General features: G+C 39.8%; 1 protein-coding gene across 1 annotated transcript in view; it reads left to right on the forward strand.

Moving 5' to 3' along the window:
• Positions 1 to 9,507: 9,507 nt before the first annotated feature.
• LOC145999383 (glycine receptor subunit alpha-4-like) overlaps positions 9,508 to 21,876 on the forward strand; it is a 110,946-nt gene continuing 98,577 nt past the window's right edge. The window contains exon 1 of the mRNA XM_083136327.1: positions 9,508 to 9,617. Within this exon, the coding sequence (XP_082992453.1) occupies positions 9,601 to 9,617 (17 nt within the window). The 5' untranslated portion in view covers positions 9,508 to 9,600. The remainder of the gene's footprint in view (positions 9,618 to 21,876) is intronic.

The raw sequence follows: 21,876 nt of genomic DNA on the forward strand, positions 1-21,876 counted from the left end.
AAAATGCAAGATCCATATTTTTATTATTTTATCCAAGGAATAGGTGGTTCAAGTTTTCAAAATTCCAAAAATTAGATTTCTTATGTGAGAGGTCGCACTATATGACCACAATTTAATCCTAACTTAATTTTTTTCTTGAACAAGGCGTGTGAATGTAATTAACAAAATATAGTACTTTGCATGTCAGTAAACTAACTGTATTTAAAATGTAAATAAATAAATAGTTGCGCTGCATATTCGCTCTCTGGTGGACCGAATAGAACAGCCTGCCCAAGGAAGGATGTAATAAAATTATTATAGAAATAAAAACTTTTATTTTATTAGTTTATAATAGTTATTGTTGTGCAATAACAATCATAACCATTATTATTATTTTTAATGTTTTAACTTTTATCAGAGCCTGAACCCCCTCCTCCGTACAAAACTTTCTGGCTACGCCCATGGTAATGCACTACAATGTAATCAAATAGAACAGTATTTTTAGTAACTTGCACTTTTAGATACCTTTCACAGACCAATTTCATTGTCCTTGTAGCTTATCATTCATGTGGCCTCGCCATGTAAATCGCACACAAACAAGTCGTCTGTTTTTTTTTCATTCGTGGGTACATTGAGAAATATCATATTGGAGCATCTGGTACTCGTATTTGTGCATAATGGTGAAATATTTATTTTCCACTGTGATATCTACAACACTGACCAGCTATAACATTCGGGCTGCTCTGCTCTTGTATGTAACAAGATGGAAACTTGTTTCGGCATAAGGCAATAAAAAAAAATCTTATTTGTAATGATAACTCAGCAGAGAAAACAAACTGTGGTAAAGCACTGACTTAGTGCTAGCTTAGTGGTAACGACCATTTCCTGATCTAGTAGTTACGTATCTTCTCCAATCCATTATCTCATAGCAAACACAGACACGTCCTAACACCAAATGCAGCCAACGCGAAGTGCAGACGACAGGACGGGCCGAACGACGACGTCACAACATGGCGCAGGTGTGTTTTGCGCGCAACGCTCGGCTCGAAAATTAGAAACTCGATTTTTTACCTAAAAACGAAGGCACATGAACGTGGGAAATTGCAGGGGTTATTTGTCGATGGTGTAGATTTTAAAAATGATCTTTAAAAAAAGTAGTGGAAATGTCCATTGTGTTCATGCCGCCCATCCGACGCGAGTTACTCGGATAGAAAAGCTGACTAAAGGAAGTAAATGGAAGGTAATATGACCCAGGAACATTTGCTGTTTCGAAGAAATTGATTTCAATGAATAAATATAATAAAAATCAATTACATTGCACATTTATTTGGGTGTACACTTGCGAGTGCGCGAATAGGCAGCAGCTGCTACCGTCATTACCACATCCTTGTGATAGGGCCTCCTCGATGGCGCAGTGGTAGCGTCGTTGCCTTGTAATCAAGGGGTCCCGGGTTCGATACCCGGTGGGTGCACATAGTGGTTTGGATCCCACTTTAAACTGTAGGTGAAGTCCCGATTAGCCTTTCTGTGCATAAAGTGGACTTAAAACAACAAATCAATCAATCAAACATCCTTGCGGTGTTCTCCGATAGTAGACTGCACGTGCCGTAATGACTAAAATTAAGCTTCCCGTTCTTATCCTGAACTCATGCTAGCAACAAACACTCATTAAATATAAGTGATAATCGTTAATCCTCGACCGGGAACAAGAAAACGTTAAAAACAAAACAAGCCTTGTGATATAATTGTGCTACTTCTACACACAAGTTGATGTGTTTAAACAAATCAAATTGCATGAAAACAAATTTTCGAAATTTTAAAAATAAACAGCTGTTTTAATAAACGTTTAAGATACCGTATTTGAAACATGCGATTAAAACGTCTTGTATGTAATACTTTTTAGGCAAGCATTTTTCAAGTGAACATTCTTGCTCTTCTACATTGACATGAACATTTGCTATTTTTGTTGCATTTATTAGAAAAAGTATTTTGCATATCTCAGTTGGCAGTTGATGTACAGCAATGTTTAATACAAAATATTTAAAGTAGCACACTGAAACATTTAACACGACTCTTGTTTCTTGATATGAAATTTATGAAATATTTATCGGCACTAATTCCAAGTAAGAAAAATTATTATTATTTCAAAATTCAGGTGAGTGTTTTCTTTAAGTGCTGTACTATTTAACTCTCACATATTCCTTAAAGCTGAGGCTAAAAGCACAGACAATATAAACCTTCCATCTAGCTTTGCCTTCAACAACTTCAATCCAATCTTTAACAGCCTTGTACATAGGTGGATCCAGATTTTTCCCTGGGAGGGGCACACAATATGATGTAAGCTTATAAGAGATAACATTGTAAACATAATGCGCATATCTTTCTACATACGTATTAAAAACGCCTCACATGTGTGTGTAAGAGTGTGTGTGTGTGTGTGTGTGATATTCACATCAAAATAACTATAGGGTTTGCTTTAAGCCCAGTTTGTGGTGAGATACACTAATCGGGACTGGACCATTAACTCTGAATCCGGACCACTGTACAAGGTACCTCCACCGGGAAACGAACCCGGAACCTTTTGATCATAGCATGATATCATTATTCTATCCCCGGAATCTTTGCTGCAAGCTCGCGCATAACGGCAGAGAAGAGTGGGCAGAGCGAAGCCGTACACGCTGCAGTTGCTTACCTTCCCCCTCCACGCGATCCCGTTCCCTCTCACGTGTTCGTTGGTAGAGAAGTCTCGCGTCACTACTTGCGCAGAGACATGTCTTCGTTCTCTTGCTCCAGTTATAACCGGGACAGAGTATAGTTGGCCTCTCCTATGGCAAAGTAGCCTTGTAATAAAGAGGTCCGGGTTCGATTCGCGGTGTAGCTACATAGTGGTTCGGATCCCACTTAAAACTGTAGGTCCAGTCCCTATTTGCCTATCTGTCCATAAAACTCTCTCAAACATGAGAGCATTAGTAGGTTTTCTTCTAAAATAGAAGTAGTTCTATGCTGAGATTAGCTTAACCTAGAACACTTTCCCTTTGTTACATGAAGTAACCAGTTAATGGTTTTGTCTTGTAAGTAACAAGCTCGGATTCGATTTTCGGTGTCGACATATTTAAGTGTCTACCAAATCTAGCCCATTTGCATTTCTACTGGACTGTTTTCCCTTTTAGTACCTAGAGAAGGTTTTCTCAAACATTCTTTGTCCCTTGTAATATAATAAAGGGTGTCCCAATAAAAACGACGGATTTAATATGCTTAAGAAAATAAAAAAACTCAATATGCTGACCAAGGCAGTAATTTATTTTATTATAAAACATAAACTAAACGTAACGTTTCAGCCTTCTAGCAAGGTCTTCTTCAGACTCTGCACCAAGTACAAATGTAACAAGATAACAGGACGATATATATATACACAAACATTACTCCCCTCCAGACTATTAGAAAGTTGTTATGGAACTTTCTAGCAGGTGGCTTTCCCTTGTCAACTGTACTTTCACCTAAAAGGCTAAACATATTTACTTCCATCTAGAATGTGGTTGGACTCTTTATCTCACGCTCTTTTCCCTTCCTTCTTCTCTCCCCTTTCTCTCTTGTCCATTCAAATCTTTCTAACACCTTCTTCCATTCTTTGTTTAACTTCAGTCCCCCATTCAAGTTCATTGTGTCTTCTTCACCTTTCTTCTCTATTTCCTTGGCCTCCTTCCATTTTCTCACTAGCATTCTCTTCTCCCTTCCTATCTGCTTAGCCTCATCCCACTCTATGTCATGTCCTGTTTCTCTCGTGTGGTTAAATATCGCATTTCTCTCTCTCTTCTGACGTACATCATCCCTATGTTGTTTCACCCTGTCTTTCAGCCTCTTTTTCGTTTCTCCTATGTACTCACTCTGACATTCTTTACATTTCACTTCGTAGAAAGAGGAAGGAATTATTATATATTAAGAAAATACTGTATATTTACAAAATGGCAAATATTTTTACATCATTACAACGGTTAAATGTTCGAACTTAAGAATGAAAGATTTTGTTTGGACTCGCAACAACACTGTCACGCACAATAGCGATGTTCTCAACAGACTGGCTAGATGGAGAGGGCGGTGTTTTAGTGTCTGCTGTTGAACCTGTTTCCTCAAATTTCTTGATGAACTTGCGAAGTGTACTCTCACTAGGTGCACTTTCACGTCCAAGGATTGTACGAAGCTTTCTAACAGTCTCTGCATAACACTCGCCATTTTTGCAATGAGTTTTCGCTATCAAAACTCCTTGTTCCTTTGTGTAACCCTCCATGTCACCTAAGCTGCAAGAATCACTGACAAAGGCACTTGTAAAAACATGTTGCGTAAATCAAACTTGGCATCCTTAAATTGGAGCATTTACCCGTTGTAATGATGTAAAAATATTTGTCATTTCTTTTTTTTTAAAAAAAGTATTCTATTAAGCATATTAAGTCCGTCGCTTTTGTTGGGACACCCTATACTATATATAGGAGGGACAAATGCCCTCGTACCCCTCCCGCTAAATCCACCAATGCATCCTTGCCAATTTTTATTTATACTGTTTTTGTTTATAACATTTGTTTAAAACAGCTTCTCTTTTACGAGGATGATTTTAGCCAACCCTGTCTAGAACGCATTGTTTCAAAAGAATACAAACAACTTGGTACAAAAACTGAAGTCATTTTAATTCTATAAACAGTCGATTTGGTTCGACGTATTCATTGTATTGATCCTAAGAACCTGGGAGACAGGTGCAAACCATTAGAGCAAAATATGATTACATCTGACACCTCTAGACTCCTCCAAATTGGACTGTCAAAACGTGTCACGCGTTTAAGGTTAAAGCCTCCACGAAGAAGTCTAAAAGTAGGCATTTCCTTCGAAGAGCGTTTGTCGATCTACATGGAATGCTGCTTCACACATAAAAGTTCCGAAGTTTAGATAACCTAACAACTCACAGAGTTTTCTGAATGTTGACGATCCCATTTTATCTTCTAACTGCGTCCACTGTAACTCTCTAACGTATGTTGACCTCAACGGTGAACTAGCAAGACGTCTACAGCGAATACAAAATGCATGTGTACGTTTTATTTATAACATCAAACATTTTGACCACCTTACCCCAGCTTTCAAAGACCTAGGCTGGTTCGACCTTTCAACACGCCGTCGCTTCCACGCTCTTACAGCGCTCTACAAAATAGTGCATTCAAGAGAACCCCTTTACCTTCTTTCACGATTTCAACCCCTAAGTGAAGCACATACCTTTGCTACCCGTTCACGAAACAACTCCCTGCTCACCATCCCCTCCCACAAGACAGCGTTTTACGGAAATTCCTTCACGGTCACTGCCACCAGAGCGTGGAACGACCTCCCCAATGACATAAGAAACTCTTCTTCTCTCTGCAATTTCAAATCAAAATTAAGAAAGGATCTTCTGGAGGCAACTTACCAGTACTGAAACAAGGAAAGAAAATCAAATCAAACCTTTCTTGATCTAAATTTGCAGGCCAAACTCCGACCGACTTTTCTGCATTTTTGTTATGTGTGTGTGTGTTCATGCTGTACGTGCATTTTTTACGTTTCTTACAGGATATATGTGTATTTTTGTGTTTTTTATTTGCTTTGGTATTTTGATCTTTTATATTTCGCAGACTGTTAGATATTTCAACTAAATTTGTAAAATGTGAAGTAGAGATGGTTAAGTGTAAGAAAATGATTGTGTCTTAACTTCGCCATCCAAAAGAAGAAGTAAATAAATAAATAAATAACTCTCTAGCTTTCTCAAACCAGAAGGTTCATGGCTGCAGCAACACACCTGTCCCTATCCTGGGCAAGATCAATCCAATCTTTTCCATCCTTACCGATTTCCCTTAGGTCCATTTCAACGTTATCCCTCCATCTTCGTCTTCCCACAGGTCTCTTACCACCAGGTTTCCCCAACAAGAATCCTATAAGATCTTCTTTCCTCCTCTCCCATTCGTGCCACATGGCCTGCAAACCTCTGAACTCTCTCTAACCGTCGAGAGAATATCAATATAAGATTCCGATTATAAATTGTCTCATTGCTAACTATTTTCTATATATCCACGAAAATCCACACAATTTTAGAAGGGAATTCACCACCATTTTCACAGTATTTAACAGGCAAGACTGATTCGAGAGAACTAGAAAACAGTACACGTCTGGTTGCTTCCTCGTTAGATATGGAAACTCACCGAGATTTTGGGAGTCTGAACTACAGAAATAACTAAGCATCAGTACAATTAACATTACTCTATCTCAGCAATACAAAAGTATAAAGATCTTCCTATTCAGTGCAGAAATAGCAGAATAGAACATTGCCTTAACACTAATAATGACTAACGATACGTAGCGTTAACAGGAATACAATAATGAATTAAAGCAAGTATAAAAAAAAGGTAAATTTCTTATATCCGGAAAACGGATTTCTTCAAATTTACAGGAGAAATTACTTACCAATTGCACTTTCTTTATAGTTGTCGAAGCTCGGGGAAGTGTTTCCTCGCATCGTTCATTGAATTTTGCCGGTAAATCATCTATTTTTCGATATAAATGTGTGACCGATGCACGAAAGCTGTTGCATCCATTTCCACCCAGCCGGATGTTGCCTGTGTGTGATGACTTAATCACGGTCAATGCCGGTCAGTGTTTCCAAACACGTGTTTTTGTAACCGAGGAAGGCACGTTTTCGAAAATGGTTTGTGGGGCTATGTGTCAATGGTTCGTGGGGCTATGCGAGAATGGTGTGTGGGGCTGCTCATTTTGTTTTATAACCCTATTTTTAACTTTTTTAACCTAAACGTGACCTAACCTTACCGGAAATGGTTCGTGGGGCTATGTATGAATGGTTCGTGGAGCTATGCGTCAATGGTTTGTGGGGCTACGTAGGTATTTTTGGGTGGAGTGGGGTGAAAACACTGCATGCCGAGTAAGGTAGTGAAACTGTGACCGCCATTTTGCGTGTTACCGAAGGCAAAAAGAAACGAAGAAAACTTACTCGATATGTCGCAAATAGAGCTTATTTCCGTGAAATAAGCGAAATGCCACCTTCAACAATGTTTTTCAATGCAGAATACGTAAGTACCAATATTCAAATTAAATGAACTAGCAAATTTCAGCCGTTTTCCGAATATAAGAAATTTACCAAAAAAAAAAAAAAGTTCACGCGTTTACTTCGTTAACGTCGAAGAACTGAAGAAAGCCGCCGCCACAAACGTGGGTGGGGATAAATAGCGGGCGAGTTGTTTTCGTCCAATCACACTAAACCTTCAGCCGATGGGCGCAGTTGTCATTCTGCTCGTCTACTCCACGTGGAGTCTCAGTCACATGACTGCGGATACGCTGTTGCCGTATTTTGCAACTTCAATGTGGAGACCGAGGGAAGGTGTTTGTGCGCGGAGGGACAAGGTGGCATAGAGTAGATGTGTAGCAACACTGTGCATTGAATGTGATTGTTGCAGCTGGTGGGCGCGCTCCGTGGACTTCAAAGACAGCCGGTCATTAACGTAGCTAGCGCGTCGACTATAAAATCATTGCCTTAACACCAATAATGACTAACGATACTAAATTGGTAACATATATTAACAGGAATACAATAATGAATTAACGCAAGTACACATGTGGTAAGAAGAAACATTGTTATTGTAGTGTAGCATTGCACAGTCACAACAACAATCACTCAGTCATTAATGTAGTCTCCTCCATTGTCAATAACCATCTGCCAATGTTGGGAAGGAGTTAGATGTCTCGCTGCAGAACTGCTGTGTTTTCAGTATATGGAATTAATCCCGTACACAGCAAAAATTGTTTTTGAGTTGAAGAAATCCGTTAGCCAAGTTTCAAGAGCAGTTTCATTACAAAAGACTTCCTACTGCTGCACTTGATCCTTGGTTAAACTCGAAGAGCAGAAGGTCCTCCCCATGGCGCAGTGGTAGCGTCATTGCCTTGTAATCAAGGGGTCCCGGGTTCGATACCCGGTGGAGGCACAAGTGGTTCGGATTCCACTTTAAACTGTAGGTCCAGTCCCGATTAGCCTTACTGTGCATAAAGTGGACTTAAAACAGCAAATCAAATCAATCGAAGAGCAGAATGTGCCGGAAATGTTCAATTCTGTCCACTTGGCACTCCATCTTGTTTTGTCCGCAAAATAGACAAACTGGGCTCACAGGGTTTTCACGAACACAAAAATACAAACTAATCAATAACAATGGAATAACGGACAAGGAACTTTGGGAACGCAGTGTTGCCAACCCATACCAAAACGCCACGAACTTATGCACCGATACATATGTTGAATTTGAATGAGACAGCCACAAAATTTTAAAAAAGTAAAACTTCAAGCCCTATGATGCGTGGTGAAAAATTGATTAAAAATCCTGATTCCTATTCAGACACATTTGGCCCCAATAAGCAACTTTTTCCTTGAATTCCGAAAAAAAAAAGTTTTTCGATACATCCTAATATGCATATTGTTACGTTCCAGGAACAGTAAATACCCTTAACTCCTGATATCGGGAACACAGTCCCCTACACGGAAACTCTCTCAAAATATTATTTTCAAACGGTGCAATATTGGTGGATTGCATAAAGGTTGGTAGATATTAGGATTACCAACTCTTCCGTATTTTCCTGAATTAATTATCTTCAAAGCTCTAGCTCCATCTGTACATCTATGATGTATTGATTTTACCTACGCAATATATTATCAACGTCATAAAATAATACGTGAGTTCATGCATGTTGGTGTTACCTTGAAACTTAAGCATCCATTACTTCGAATTCCGTGGCTGAGAGGTTAGAATACATTTCGCTACGACGCCAGGGGTCTCTGATTCAAGTCCAAGACTGGGCAGGGTGTTCTTTGCGAGTGTGAATTTCATCACATCGTCATTCATCGCAATTAGCCAAAAGTGGCAGAAAGCGGACGCTAAATACGTAATGAAAATTAAATAAAATCAAATTAAAAACACGTTACGGTATCAATGATGACAATTAAAAGCAGTGCATGTATTTGATACAGGTCTTGAAGCAGTGATGCAGAAGTTAGCTTCGTCATTTCTCGTGCATATTCGCATTAACGGCCAATCAGCGTTGAGACATCACCGCTAATTGAACTGCTGGAGTAACTATGAGCCATCTCCTCACAGAAGTTCCGGAAATGAGGTCACACCCGTAAAATTCCGAAGCGAGCCGAACATCTCCATTTCAAAGTTCGTACAGACTTTAGTCCTAGCAAAAGCGAGAGGGGGGATACGCAATCAGAGTTCAATAAACATGTCATGGTGCGATATAACTAAAAGGCTAGTTATCGTTTCGATCGCAATTCCTCAAAGAAGCAATCAAAAACATGTTTATACAACTGACATTTCGTGCTTACTATCCTCCCCTTCGGATCCAACCGCAACCAATCGAAAGTCTCGGACAATGAGGTCACGAACCAATCGTGTTCCAGGCCATTCGTGACACCGGAATCGAAGAGACAGTATGCAGTGTGTCAATGACCACATGTGAGGAATGACTCTTAACGTACGGAACTTCCTGGAGTTGTGTTCAGGTGATCTACGGAAGTGGACAAATGAGAGGTGTTGTGGAACATGAAGATGTGATATGAATCTACTGGTAAGGTACGTCTTTTAGTCATGCCTTTTATTAAAGTTAAAATCTATTGTACAGCATTTCCAGAAGAAACAGACTGACAGTTTTTAAATGCAGTTCTGATTATATTTTATTTCTTGTATGTGATGCATGAAACATATAATGAAAAATATAATACAAGTTGTCTAGAAAGGTAAATGTAAAGACAAAGGTACCCAGGGGCGTAACGAGACTCATGAGGCCCTCGGGGCAGACTCCTGAAGTGGGGCCCTATGGTCGCTACTATTATAGTGACTGGATCTACGAATATAAAACTGCGTAATTTTAGCACACGGTGTGTAAGCAAATATAATTATCTTTACTATGATGAATGATGTGTTTGTTTTGATAAGTGCTAGAGACGAATAGTACAAATTAACTAATAAAATAGATACTGTAAAATACATTCTTTACTCATTAACAAATTAACTATTAATTGGAATGCCTACATTATAGTTTAATTTATTATCATTTACGAAAATGCATAGATTACTTTCCTAAGCTTGATTTTTTTTTCTCTCTGTCATTTTTAGTTGGGTTTGGCTTATTTATTATTCAAAATTTAAATCTTGCCATTCCGGTATGTTGTTACCAAAACAATTATAGACATTCTGAACTGTTACAAAAAAAAACAGTTCTCTTTCCCAGTTACCTTGTACAACATTAAGAACCAAATTTAAATCACGACGAACGAAATTTTGAGCTGCAAGTTGATGTTTTCTCTTTTCAACATGCACCAATTTCCCGGACAGTGTTGCAATCCTTACTGTCATTTGTGATAAAACCTCCATAATTTTATCCCTCTGGCATTCTTTGCTTAATATAGTGGCAAATCATGGCATAATTACTGCAGACGTGCACCTATTCGAAACTATCAGCTTTGGGCCTCACAAGTCACTATAATGTGCCTGCAGCGGGCCAGTCTAACAAAGATAGGCTAAGTAAGGAAAATCCATTACAGTCTTCCGGCCGTTTGGATCTCGCTAATAGGTGGAATGGTGTGATCAGCATCACTCCCGGCCGCCTTTACCCCCCAGGGTTGCCCCCAGGTACCATGTAACCATTGATATGAGGCTTGGTGGGCCTCAGAGCCGAGCAGAAACAGGGAAATGACTGGAAAATGTGCTGGTTCAGATCATCTGCATCTAGGGGAGGGTGGGGTAAGTGAGATCCCTTAAGAAAACAAATGTCATAGTGTGCACATGATTTATTTGAGAAGAATCAAACTTCTACCAGGCTACACGTAGAACAGTTATGAACATTTTTTTTCTAGTTCAAATACCAAAAAAAAATTAACTTCTCTGTTAAAAAATTGAAATAAATCATGTCTGCATGTAGACGCACTTGCCCCACCGGGTGAAATTGAACAATAAAACTTGGCAAATAACTTTCACAAGACAAACGTTCTGAATCACTTAAATCATGTGTCCAGATTAATGGAATGTGCTGGAGAGTCCTTCAGACAGCAAAATTAACTGGCAAAAGGAATGAGTGGGCATTCCCCAGAACGAAAAATGTAGCACGCATACTGCTCAATACATATGGGGGCATTGTTGTTAAAATTAAACTATAACTATAGTAACGCAACGAATAATAACCTACCAGTGAATCAATCAAACTTGGATGCCTGTATGAGTGCCTAATAATGCTACATTCACCGGATGCCAGTATGAGGTTCATAAAGAGATATATTATGCAATAAATATATTACAAGTGTTAAAATGTATTGATGAAATTGAATGTAGACTTCTGTATACACCATAATCCTTATAAAGATAATACCGAAAATAAATATATACCTATAAAATCGTCAATTTTCAAGTGAGCGTACATCTTTGCACACAGCTTTTCCAGCTTCCATTGTCACCAACTAGCTTCTCGCAGAGTCATTTTCCATCATGGTCTACAATTTAGCTAGGATGGATGCACTTGCCCGACCTGTCTCACTTACCCCACCCTCCCCTATAGCAAAATTTATTCAAATGTATTCTGCGAGGACTTTCTGAAAATAAATTTCAAGGTAACAGACTGAGCAACCTATGAATCTTGATTTTTTTTTTAGAGTTTATAAGCACATGTATTGTATATTCGCAAAATATATAATTTTGACCATCAAGGTTGATATTCTTCTGGAATTGCTACATATTTATTTGGATCCATACGCTTTTCTTCAGCTAATCGCGACAATGAGAATGAATATAATACACGAAATTGATGAAGTGGCACCGACAGACCTTGCCACGACAGAACACGAACTTGAGACCATTGGTGGCAAAATCGTGTGTACAGTTCTCAATACGAAGGTTGCTTATATATTATGTGTTCACAGTTTTCTACGACGACAGGGGTCTCGGGTTCGAATCATGCATGTATGTTGTGTGTCCCTTCATCAGTTTCATCATTATCATCACTCACCCTCATCTTCGCGATTAGCCAAAAATTGGCAGAAATTCGAAGTAATTCGTACTTAGTTTGTTTGTTTGAATTGTTGTTTTAAACCCACTTTTCGCACAGATAGGTTAATCGTGACTGGGTCTTTATATAGATACTAATTTCATCTTTCATTTGATTGAATTTGCGTTTGCTTGGATGCTACCGTTAACCTGTCATCTAAAATGAAATGCTTCCGTAATTTTGATACTTGTACAAAAAAAAACAATAATTTGATATAACGTCCAGAACCTTGCACCATCGATGTACAAAGGATTGGCGCCTGTTTGTTTAAATATGCGTTTGTAAGGATGCTACATTAATCTCTCATCCCAACAACAAAACTTGTGTTGTGTGTGTATACGACTATAGCCTATTTCATTCCAATTTGTGTTCATAGGGATGCTAGTTCAGAAATCCTAAACTATACACACACAATCTTTTCACTTTAAATGTTAATAAATGTCCAAAGATGGCCCTCGTTTGGAAATCATATCTATTGTGATATTTCTTTACAAAATATGGCATTTCAGTGCAATCAATGTTCTAGAAATGAATTGTTAAATTATATAATGCAATGAAGTCTACTGTATTCCATGCAAGTATATGCATATTTCGATGCAAAGAATTGGTGCACTTGATGCATATAGACGAATGTTTCATTTCGATTAATTAGCTTCCGTTACGAATGGCATGGAATAACCCCAAAGAATAGCCACGTGCCCCGCTCTATCTCTATTCCAAATAGAGATAGAATAAAGTAGAAAGGGCAAATGGATATCGAGCGCTCCTGCAGAAGCACTCAAGGGAAACGCTGCTTATCGAGCCTTCTGCTCACGCGATGTAGAAACAGAAGGAAGTTGATATAAGATTAGCATCCACAGTGATATATTGCCGTCTTTGACAATGTCGAGAGATAATAAGTAAGCCGTACGGGATATCACATCCCTCACTTTGGCATCTAAAACTAAATTATCACCAGTGTGATAATGACATCTTTAGAACTATATAATTTGTATTCAACTCCAGATATTATTAGAATGCTTAAATGAAGAAAACGTAGGTGGGCAGACCATGTGGCACGGGTGGGAGAGGAAAGAAGAGTTTACAGGATTCTTGTTGGGAAACCTGATGGTAAGAGACCTGCAGGAAGACCAAGACGAAGATGGAGGGATAATACTTAGATGAACCTAATGGAAATCGGTAAGGATGGAAAAGATTGGGACATGTGGAAGGCTTGTGTTGCTGCAGCCATAAACCTTCGGGTTTAAGAAGGCTAGAGAGTTAGTTAGTTTCTGCAAATATATCTTGCGACACCGTTCAATGCACTGTAACAAAAAGTGTACATTACCAAAAACAAATGGAAACTTTGTTGCCAAGAAGATTTCTTGTCACACAGCATAAAGTGTTCTTGTCCAGCAGCTTGTTCAACAAGAAAATATTTTTATTTACTTTCAAAGAACATTAATGGTAGCAAAGTTTGCAAAGAAATAAATGCACTCAGTTATTCTATTTCTCAGAGTGTGGATTGTATATTCCATTGTAAATGTATGGTTTAGTGGTAGATGTAATTGCGGTTTTTGGTCATCCACATTTCGTAAATTCGGGATTCTCTTGCAGCATCTCGACATCCAAGGTTGATCTCTTGTGAATATCCCTTCTTCATGAAATGAATCAGTTTGTATTCACGTAATAAATACCTACTGGAATGTACAGGTTTTGTATTCCTTTTTCCGATCATTTTTCGTATATATATACAGGATCATTCAAAAGTCCCTTAACACCACATATCAAATGTAAACACACCAATATGGTTCCCCTTAGGCCTAATCTGTTTATATCACGGTCATTTGTACCCAGCCTAACTCCTATACATGTTAAGGGAATTATGAATCACCCTGAATATATTTGATCACTGATCCGACTGAATTGATCATTTTTGGCCAGTCGTATTACGGACTTTTAGCATGAAAAGTTTGCAACAAATGTACACAAAAGACTGAACGTATTTTCTCCATTAGCACGCATACTTACAGCAGTTTATTTTTAGTTGCAATAAGTGGAAATTGCGAAAAGGAACACGCACAATATGAAGGATAAATGGAACACATGTGCATTGACAAGAATGGGAAACTTTTGGACTTATTCGCCTCAATGGAAAGCAAACAAAACATAGTTTTTTACGAAGGAACAATCACGGTATTTCTTTTAAAAAATGCTACTCTGTTATTCTCTCTCTCTCTCTCTCTCTCTCTCTCTCTCTCTCTCTCTCTCGCTCGCTCGCTCGAAAATCTGCTTCAGTTTGAAATTATACCGTTCTTGATACGAAAAGCTTCGAAGCTTGCTTTCAAATTCACATTATGCTCAAATAGGTTAACCATGATTGTGTATCCCGTGTTCGAATCCCTATCTGGGTCTTTGTGAGTGTCCCTTAATCAGTTTCATCATATCATCACTCAACAGGGGTGATTAGGTGCCAAAACTGGGATACAAGGTCATAGTGCGGCGTCAAAAAGCAATTCCCTAATCGATGTCATCTCTCATTCTCATTGTCGCGATTAGACAAGTGTGTCAGAAAACAAAACGCTAAATAACAAAAGCCAGAATTCCCTCGTGAGTTTATCTTCAATTTAGGGAACTTGCACACGTATCGATAAAATCGATGCCGTCTCCGAAACCGATAAATCAACAAGGGTTAAAGTCACAGCTGCACAAGTGGTCGGGCATAGTAATACATTTTCCCGAATGACCGGCAATTTGGCTTCCGTCCACAAATAGGCAGTCGGACCGGAACGACGACTGCTCGCTACGAAAAATGACACAGACCACACCAGTCATAAATTTCAAATGTGTCAAAATCCTTAGGACAATATTTGGACCTAAAAGGAATGAGGCGACAGGTGAGTGGAAAAGGCTACATAATTTAGAACTGCACAATTTGTATTCCTGTTCAGATATTATTAGAATGATTAAATCAAGAAGACTTAGCTGGGCAGGCTATTTGGTACAAATGGGAGAGGAAAGAAGAGTTTACAGGATTCTTGTTTGGAAACCTGATCGAATAAATCTTGAACAAGTCCTTAAATTGGACGCTTAAATGGAAATGACGTCAGAGACAAAGTCATTTTTCTCATTGGATCCAAGGTTCGGTCAAGGAATTTCTATTTAGGATTGGCTGACTGACGACCAATCAGAGCACATATTATTGAAATCGATTATCGAAAAGTGACCTATAGGTCACGAATGCAGATGTAATGGCGGCCGCGTGAGATGTAAAGAGTGTATCACTTCACATTATAACACCATTAAGCCTTGTTTCCATGATATAAAAACTCAATATGCTGACCAAGGCAGTAATTTGATGTTATTACTCCCTCTGTCCCATAATTATTGTCCGGTACACCTTTGTTTGTTGTCTCATAATAATTGCGCGATATTCAAACTGTGACATTGGTGCATACAGAAGAAAAACATGAAACAAGGGAATGAATCATACAACTTTACTACTCAAGGATCAGTACAAATTCTGCTTTCCATCTGCCTCTTCGTCTGTCATTTCTGTACTACCATTCTGGTATACCGGACTATAATTATGGGACAGAGGGAGTATAAAACATAAACTAAACGTAACGTATCAACCTTCTAGCAAGGTCTTCTTCAGACTCTGCACCAAGTACAAATGTAACAAGGTACAAAATAGGACGATATATATACACAAACATTACTCCCCTCCAGACTATTAGAAAGTTGTTATGGAACATTCTACCAGGTGGCTTTCCCTTGTCAACTGTACTTTTAGTGGTTGGACTCTTTATGTCACGCTCTTTTTCCTTCATTCTTCTTCCTTGTTCTCTCCTCTTTCTCTCTTGTCCTTTCCAGTCTTTCTAACACCTTCTTCCATTCTTTGTTTATCTTCAATCCCCCATTCCAGTTCATTGTGTCTTCTTCACCTTTCTTCTCTATTTCCTTAGACTCATTCCATTTTCTCACTAGCATTCTCTTCTCCCTTCCTATCTGCTTAGCCTCATCCCACTCTATGTCATGTCCTGTTTCTCTCGTGTGCTTAAATATCGCATTTCTCTCTCTCTTAAGTCGTATATCATCCCTATGTTGTTTCAACCTGTCTTTCAGCCTCTTTTTCGTTTCTCCTATGTACACACTCTGACATTCTTTACATTTCACTTCGTAGATAATCCCTTCCTCTTCCTCTTCTCTGTTTTCCTTTTTCTTGTTTGCATTGTTTGCTATTCCTAAGATGCTTTTTGTACATTGTTACATTTGTACTTGGTGCAGAGTCTGAAGAAAACCTTGCTAGAAGGTTGAAACGTTACCTTTTAGTTTATGTTTTATAATAAAATAAATTACTGCCTTGGTCAGCATATTGAATTTTTATATCACTTCACATGTTTAAAAGCCGATAACTATTCAACCGAGAGGAATAATGTTTCGTATTAAATGGTTTTAGGTACAGATCAATGATGCTGCTTAAATACATACTTTATAGTGCTTACTGTACACGCATGGAATAATATTTTAATTTTTTCAATTGTAAACACCTTGGACTCACCATAGATGGTGTAACTTGATGTGCCTTTCGTGCTGTATGTATTGCACATTGCAATCGAAACACCTAACCGAAACAAAATGTTCCATGAAATTGAAATGCATTCGTGTAATCGCTAGTCTAGTTTTGCCACGTTTTGGTCAAATGTGAACTTCTTCAATTTTTCTTTGATTGTGTACATGAGCAATTTCAGACGTCTCAAGATTTCCAATGGGAAAGCTGTTCAACGACTTTCAACTGCGTTCAGTCCAACGACTTGTACATGGCTAATTTGATCGTGTACAAGGCGCTTAAGAGACCAGTGGGAAGGCCAAGACGGAGATGCATAGATAACGTTGAAATGGATCTAAGGGAACTCGGTAAGGATGGAAAAGAGTGGATTGATCTTGTTCAGGATAGGGACAGATGGAAGGCTTGTATTGCTGCAGCCATAAACCTTCGGGTTTAAGAAGGCTAGTTAGTCAGTTAGTCAAATGAAGAAGTTATGTTCTAAAAATACCCCCTACCCTTTCGGGACAAAGCCAGTGATTATTTCGAAGATTCCATGGAAGACAAAAGGGCTGGAATTGAGATTTTGTTCTTTTGGAACTTGCGTCTCGAAATGGATAGAATAGAGTAAGTTGGAAGGGTATAAGAACTGCCTTCTAGAGATCGTGCTGCGACCATTGAATGCACCCAGTAACGTCTTTTATTTCTATCGCGGTTTTATTGACGTCAAAGATGCTCAACCACAAAAGATAAAACCTTTCATCCCAGGCAGGAGACATCTCCGCTCTCAGAATTCGTCCGTAACTTCTTGCACCCGCACCAAAGTATCGGAGAGAACTCAGATTTTTTAGGTGCTTGTGCTTGTGGAAAATTCGTGGCTGTATCAGTGTCGTTGACGATAACGGTAAAGTTAAATTTCCCCATGCATATAGCACCGTGACATGAAGGCACATTTAGGTTATGTGAGGGTAGGGCCCCACACATTCTCGATCTCGGCCATTTTGAAGATGAAATGCTCAGCACCACGCTCGGGAAACCTTTACCCCCCCCCCCAGGTTTGCAGATAACGACTCCGACAAAATATCGGTACGTGTGTCAAGTGCTCTTAAAGTGGAATCAGAACCACTGCGCAATGTGGGCCCAAATGTAAATCGAACCCGGTGCCTCTTGATTACAGGACAGCTATTCCTAAAATTAACAATACATCATAAATATACACAGTGGCGGGCTATAAAGGGTGGTATCTCTTTCCTCCCTGGGAAACCGTCGTCGCCTTGTAATGAAGAGGTCCCGTTTTCGATACATAGTGGTTCGGATTCCACTTTAAACTGTAGGTTCAGTCCTGATTAGCCTTACTGTGCATTACGTGGACTTAAAACACTAAATCAACCAACCTAAAGGCTACCATACGTCCTGGTTTTCACGGACATGTCCTCTTTTCGGACCCTGAAATTTGAGTCCGGGCGGGTTTTTATTTTCTGTTAAAATGTCAGAGTTTTTACTTTTATCCAATCACCATAGGTCAGAGATCACGAAGTTATCACTTTTCGAATCATTAAACGTCTGATGTTGGCAGTACTGGACGATGCGCTAAGCGTTAGTCGTTTGTTGTTACAGTTTCAAGTTCCGGTCGATGTCACTTCCGCGTCATTCGTTTGTTCGTGTTTCGAAGTGGAAGTTAGAGTTTGCGAACACGGTGCAAGCTACTAATATGCCTACAAGAAAGTTCAAGTTTACTAATGAGTTACAAGAAAAGTATTCTTGTTTTAGACGTGGTAGAGACGATTTTGAAGGCGAGTGAATGGTTTGTAAACCCGGTACATATGTGTCTGTGGCAAACAAAGGATGGCTAGACTTGCAAGCACACGTGGAGTGCGAAAAGCACAAAAGAGCCGTCAGAGGTGAAGCTTCATCTACAAAACTGACTCAGTTTTTCACGAGACCTGGCAGTGAACATGAAGGTTAGTTCAATATAACAGGATGGGCGTCAATACTATAAGGTCAGGTTAGGTTAGTGGCAGTATAATATCATGGAGAATAATATTTTATTTAATGGTGATAAATTGTGTGATTTATGTAATGTTTTCGTGTTTGTGAATAAATTGATGGTGTGTGTGGCTTTCGAAGAAAATGTCCTCTTTTTAACATTTCTAAATATGGTAGCCCTAAACCAACCAAGCAACCCTTGTCTTGTTTTATACCTTTCAGTCCTTTTATGCAGATGATGAGCAACTAAACGTCAATGACTGTAATTTCGCTCCTTCAGGAAACGTGAGAGATACAAACTCTGCCATGTGAGCCACACGCAACTGCAGGAAATCAATTGCACATGCCACGCCCACTCGTCTACGCACTTCCTCGCACGGCGTGCCTTCGAGCACCGAAAGATCTCGAAATTAGCTCATGTTGAATCGACCGTGGAAAACAAATGAAGGGCGAAATCAATTTACAACTCCGTAATAAGAACAAAAAAGCGCGAAATGAAAAGTAAATACGAAAGGGGAAAACGTGACAAAATCGCACGCGAGAGGAAAACACTTCCTGGTGATACGGTTTGGACACCACGCGACATGCAACGATGACGCATGCTATGAAGATTTTCCACTAGCGCATTCAGGGTGCAAAGTACACTTTTAGCTCTAAAGAAGAAATACAGGGTGCGCTGAAAATGTGGAACCACCCCTATAAAAGACAAACGGACCAATACATGCATTACACACCTGTATTCATTTCTTATTTTTGTCATGAAACAATACAAGTTTAATGTTATATATGTGGGGCAAGGGATTGAAAATTTACTTTTCTTGATTCGGATCGTCGTGAAACAATGAAAAGACAAGAAGCATGCGTTGACGTGCCTCGAGATAAGTTGATCCTTATTCCTCGCGCGACATAAATACTTCATGCAGCATGAGGAAGGAGTCGAAACGAAGGCGAGCCTAAACTCTGCTGCAACCCGTCAATCGTAACTCTCCTGCAGGTTGCATAACCGACAAGAAACACCAAACAAATGAGGACTATACTGGGTGTCCCACTTAAAAGTGGTACCCGTAACATTCATTCTGGCGTTCACAAATAAATGGGTGGAATCAGATTAATGTAGTTGCCTACACTGAAATATCGCATTACTTGAAGTCACACGTAATTGTTGAGTTGCGTTCGACAGTTTAAAAGTGATTGTTTGCGGAGATTGTTGTGCAAAAGTTTGCGGAGAAATGGTGCAGTTTGCAATTGAACGCCGGATAGATATTGTTGAATTTTACATAAAGAGAGGGTCCATTAAAGAGACTAAAGAAATATTTGTGGCGAAATACGTCGGTATGAAGGCTCCCACAACCAATGCAATTCAAAAGATGTATATGACAAATGGAGGACTACAGGATCCGTTAGTAATGTTTTGAAGAAGAAGCGTCCCACAGTGAAGACCCCGGTGGTAATGGACAGAATTCGCACTAACATATTGAGAAGCCCCAAGAAATCGATACGAAGATTATCTCAACAAGTTGGTGTATCCCGTACAACATGCCATCGTGTACTAAAAGAGCTCCATTTCCGACCATTTCGTGTGACCGTAGTGCATGAATTGAAAGAACCAGACAAAGCTAAACGAGTTATTTATTGCAACTGGATGTTATCTTCGATTGCTGATGGTTACTTGGATCCTCTGCTCTTCTTCATGACAGATGAAGCTTGGTTTCATCTTTCTGGTTACATCAACTCACAGAATTGTAGATTTTGGTCACAGGATAACCCACACGTCGTGCATGAGGAACCTCTTCACCCAGAGAAGATAGGCGTTTGGTGTGCAGTGTCGGGAACACGCATTATCGGACCAATTTTCTTTGAAGAGACTATCAACAGCGAAAGATATCTGCAGATATTTCAGTCGTTCTATGCACAGTTAACAGAAAATGAAAAAAGACACGGCGTCTTTCAACAAGATGGTGCCACTGCCCACACCTCCAACCAGAGTATGACCCGTATAAGTGCAGTGTTTCCCGAAAACAGGCTTGTCAGCAAAAACCTTTGGCCTCCGCGATCGCCGGACTTAACTTCTTGTGATTTTTATTTATGGGGAGCTCTGAAAGGAAAAGTGTACGCTAATAACCCTCATACGATAGACCAACTGAAAGAGAACATCACAAACGAGATAAATAACATCTCCCCTGAAGAATTACGACGTGTTTCTCAGAACATTGTACTGCGAGCGCAGCACTGCCTGGATGCTGGTGGATGGCAGTTTCAGCATTTGTTATAAACCAGACAGTTTTACAGTTTTACACAGTAAGTGTACCTAACCTAACATAAGATGTGAAAATGTAATTATATGATGACACATGTCTTGAAACTCTGCAATATTTACATATGAAAAAACAATTCAACTAGTATGAAAAGCAGTCAGTGAGTCGTACCACTTTTAAGTGGGACACCCGATACTATACCGCGTTTGTTACAACCTGTCCCGGTTCCCGCGCTAGCTGTTCGCTGGCTTTTCTCCGTGCTGGGGAAAGTCAAAGCCAGGCAGCAAATTAAAATACGCAACGTCGCACAGGGTCTACGTAAGCGCCTCTCTTCTGGCTTCCATTCGCTCCTCGCTGCCCAGCAGACGATTTTTTCCTCGTTTCTCATTGGCACCGAAACTGTCGAGCGATCGCTAGCGCGGGAAAGGGGACAGGTTCTAACAAACACGGTATACACTGCCACGACCTCGAGTTCCTCGAGAGGGCTCGACCAATAAAAGCGTGGGAAGGGAAGAGATTGCATGGAGAAGAAAACTCGGCTGCAGCGACCAGCCGCTTGCAGCAGCGTGCACTGCTTTGATCCGTCAAACTCGTTTTCTCCCCTTCCCACTGTTATGAGCGGGCTTGCACTATTGATTGCTTTTTGATTTTTTGATTTGATTTGATTTAGTGTATTTTACTTCGCGTTTTGTGCCTCTTGGCTAATTTGCGAAGATGGGGATGAGTGATGAAATTGCTGAATGGACATTCACAAACAACCAAGCCCGACTGGGATTCGAACCCGGGACCCTTGACGTCGCAGCGCGATACCATTGATTGCCGCATGAATTCTGTTCACTACACTCTGTCCCTGGAGTCTTTGGAGCGAGCGAAAGAAGTCAAATCGTCTGCGCAAGTAGTGACTCGATAGGGCTCAGCCAGTGAGAGAGGGGAAGTGGGTGCATAGAGGGGAACACGCGGCTGCAGCTACCAGCCATTTGCAGCAGCGCGCACTACCTTGCTGTCCTCACGCGCTTTCTACCCTTC

Source organism: Lepisma saccharinum, chromosome 15 (genome assembly GCF_977018435.1).
Source record: "Lepisma saccharinum chromosome 15, izLepSacc3.1, whole genome shotgun sequence".
Taxonomy (NCBI): Eukaryota; Metazoa; Arthropoda; class Insecta; order Zygentoma; family Lepismatidae; genus Lepisma; species Lepisma saccharinum.